The sequence below is a fragment of the Leishmania mexicana genome, chromosome 12, assembly GCF_000234665.1.
Source record: "Leishmania mexicana MHOM/GT/2001/U1103 complete genome, chromosome 12".
NCBI lineage: Eukaryota > Euglenozoa > Kinetoplastea > Trypanosomatida > Trypanosomatidae > Leishmania > Leishmania mexicana.
This window is the reverse complement of record NC_018316.1, coordinates 364,256-367,701: the sequence shown is the minus strand read 5'-3', so window position 1 is coordinate 367,701 and position 3,446 is coordinate 364,256. Positions and strand designations below refer to the sequence as shown.

The 3,446-nt window shown below is 66.7% G+C and overlaps 2 protein-coding genes across 2 annotated transcripts; both read right to left on the bottom strand.

Annotated features, from left to right (window-relative positions):
• LMXM_12_0890 (putative surface antigen protein 2) lies at nucleotides 1-1,017 on the bottom strand (the record flags this gene model as incomplete). The annotated part of the gene is made up of 1 exon (XM_003873130.1): nucleotides 1-1,017. A coding segment is annotated over one exon (1,017 nt), but the record flags the coding sequence as incomplete, so codon positions are not given.
• Nucleotides 1,018-2,712: 1,695 nt separating this feature from the next.
• Nucleotides 2,713-3,420, bottom strand: LMXM_12_0870 (putative surface antigen protein 2; the record flags this gene model as incomplete). The annotated part of the gene is made up of 1 exon (XM_003873129.1): nucleotides 2,713-3,420. One exon carries the CDS (start codon nucleotides 3,418-3,420, stop codon nucleotides 2,713-2,715), a length of 708 nt encoding a protein of 235 aa, XP_003873178.1.
• Between the last annotated feature and the right edge of the window lie 26 nt (nucleotides 3,421-3,446).

Sequence of the window (3,446 nt, the reverse complement as noted above, 5' to 3'; positions counted from 1 at the left end):
ATCGTGGTGCGCCAGGCACGTCTTCTCGTCCGTCAGGGAGTAGCCCTCACGGCACCTGGCGCACCGCGCAGCGGAGTCCCCCTCGCACACCTCACACCCATCCACCTCGCACCCCGACCCTGGAGAAGGAGTAGAGGAGGCTGCTGGGGTGCCGGTGGTGGTGGGCGCAGTGGGCGGCTCAGTGGTTGTGTCGCAGAGATTATCAGATACACAGTTGCTGCCCTTGTGCTCGTCCTCTATGGTCACAACGAGGCCAGGCTTCTTGACCCACGAGTCGGGCACACACCCGCTAAAGTGGTTGCCGCTCAGTGAGACGATACGCAGCTTCGGCATCGCAGACCACTCGGGGGGCAGACAACCGGACAGACCGCAGTACTCCAGCTGCAGGGCCTCCGCACTCGTCATCCCACTCCACTGGGCAGGCAGCGTGCCGGAGACCGCAGTGAAGCGCAGGTTAAGATTGCCCAGCTGCTTCATCGAGCTCCACTGGGCAGGCAGCGTGCCGGACACCTTAGTGAAGCGCAGGTTAAGATTGCCCAGCGACGTCATCGAGCTCCACTGTGCAGGCAGCGTGCCGGTGACCTTCTCAGACTTTTCGATCCACAGTGACATCAAGGACGTCAGCGAGCTCCATGAGGCGGGCAGCGTCCCGCTCAGCCCCTGGCCCATTGCGCTGAAGTTCAGTGCCATGATCATGACGTCCTTGTAGTCGACGCCCGAAGGCATCTCCGGCAGCGTGCCGGTATAATCCACTTTGTCCATCCACACGCTGACGCCGGAGGAGTAGCATGTGACGAAGTTCCACGAGCAGAAGTCGCTGCCCGTCCACTTCTTCCCCAGCTCAGGGATCGCACGCGCAAACGCCCGCAGCACCGTCAGCGTGTTCTTCTGCTGCGCCTCAGTGAAGTCGCTCGTCCCCGCAGCACGCGCCACCGGTGCACTGCTCGTGCACAGCAGCAGCGCCACCACAGCGGCGAGGGGCGCCGCCAGCACCAGCCGACGCACGCACTGCGCCATTCGCAACAGGGGTCAAGAGGGGAGCGGCGCCACAGCGGATCCGCGGGCGTGACGACTCGGGCGCGAGTGCCTGCAGCGCTTATCGGACAGAGCGGGGTGGCCGGCACGTCGTACGTAGCCTCGTGCGGGGGAGAGGCGAGCAGCGGTGGCGCAACGACTCGATGGCGTCCTTAGAGCTGTCACAGCAGCGGCAGCGAGGTGAGGGGTGGTGTGTATGCGCACGTACGTCTGCGTGGCCGTGGAGGTTGGCCAAGGGGACAGCGAGGGGTGGGGAGGGGTGGAGAGGGAGGGAGCAGTGCACATGAGGAGGAGGAGGGCAGGGGCAGGGAGGGGCAACTAAAGGCGGGCGGTACGCAGCGCGGAGCTCCGCCCAAGCCAGCGGCCCAGAGAGGGTCGCCAGCGAACGAGAGCGCACGCCACCGGCGGCCGCGGCCGACAAGGCGCCCGGGTGGGTTGGCCGCTCGGCGCCACAGCCCACGTCGCCGTGGCGGGTGCTGCACTGGCGAGGGCGCGCCAGCCGCACGACGCCCGGCACAATGCCAAGCATCATCGTCGCTACCGCAGCACATCCCCCTCCCACGGCACGGGGCGGGGGCACGGGGCCGAGCAGCTTTCATTTCCTGAGGTCAACAGGGAACAGAGAAATAGAGAAACACAGAGGTGCCCCCGCCCGCCGCACGGCCACCACCCGGCGCCACCCGCCAGCGCGCCCACAGCGAGTGACACGCACAGCGGAGGCGGGCAACAGAGCGTGGCGCAACACGCGTGCTCGCACACACTAATATACGCACGCACGTATATATATATATGTATCGTGGGGCACGCGCACCCGGCCCCTCCCCTGGGTGTATGCATGCCCACACACATCCATCGATGCATGCCTGCACCGCCCACGAACGTGCAAGACGCGAGTGAGCGAGCACAGGGGACGTGGGGCACCGATGTCGCCGCCCCACGGTGATGCACGCATCTACGGATCTGTGAGACAGAGGGAGGGGGCAGGAGCGGGCAAGCAAGGACATACATGAAAGAAGCGCGGCGTGGCACGCCCACGCACGGGGACGCACCGTGAGCATGCGAGCACAGCGGCGCTGACGTCCGGGGGGGCGGCACACGCCAACGAAGATTTACGGAAGAGGCGCGGAGGCGATGCTCAGATAAGGTCCACGGATGTACAACAGACAGGACCGGCGGGAGGGGGAGGAGGAAGGCAAGAGGGCGATCGGCCCAGCGCGCCATGAAAGGGGGGGGCACAACGGCACAGACCACGAGAACACAGCACCGCAAGCGAGCCCCGTCGAAGAGGGCCGGACAGCGCATCCGTACGTCGCTCGCGCGGCAGCACAGCAGACCGCAGGGCACACGGCGAGGGGCGGGCGCCCGCATCCGCCGTCCAAGGCGACACACCGCCGCCGCGCGCACATTCGATCGGCGCGGGTGCCGACTGCTGGCCACACGGAGAGACACACACGAGCTGGCACGCGCACACGCATGCACGCCTCCGCATGCCCGTACATCCGTGCAGGCGCCAGAACGGCGGAAAGCACACGCGATGCACGACGGCGTGTGCGCGTGCGCGTGTGGCTGTCGGTCTCCCCTTCGGCTGGTGGGGGTGAGAGGGCAGCGACGACGCCGTGCCGGGGGGGCGAGGGCAGGCACCAGGGGCACCACAGAGAAGAGGGGCCCGCCGCACCCTCACGCCGCCAGCCCCACGCTCAACAGCACAGCCGCCCACACAGCAGCGGCAGCCACCGCTCCGCTCGACGCCGCCGCCACGCCGCCATCGTGGTGCGCCAGGCACGTCTTCTCGTCCGTCAGGGAGTAGCCCTCACGGCACCTGGCGCACCGCGCAGCGGAGTCCCCCTCGCACACCTCACACCCATCCACCTCGCACCCCGACCCTGGAGAAGGAGTAGAGGAGGCTGCTGGGGTGCCGGTGGTGGTGGGCGCAGTGGGCGGCTCAGTGGTTGTGTCGCAGAGATTATCAGATACACAGTTGCTGCCCTTGTGCTCGTCCTCTATGGTCACAACGAGGCCAGGCTTCTTGACCCACGAGTCGGGCACACACCCGCTAAAGTGGTTGCCGCTCAGTGAGACGATACGCAGCTTCGGCATCGCAGACCACTCGGGGGGCAGACAACCGGACAGACCGCAGTACTCCAGCTGCAGGGCCTCCGCACTCGTCATCCCACTCCACTGGGCAGGCAGCGTGCCGGAGACCGCAGTGAAGCGCAGGTTAAGATTGCCCAGCGACGTCATCGAGCTCCACTGGGCAGGCAGCGTGCCGAAGACCTTAGTGCCCTCCAGATGCAGAAGGGTCAGCTGCTTCATCGAGCTCCACTGGGCAGGCAGCGTGCCGGACACCTTAGTGAAGCGCAGGTTAAGATTGCCCAGCGACGTCATCGAGCTCCACTGTGCAGGCAGCGTGC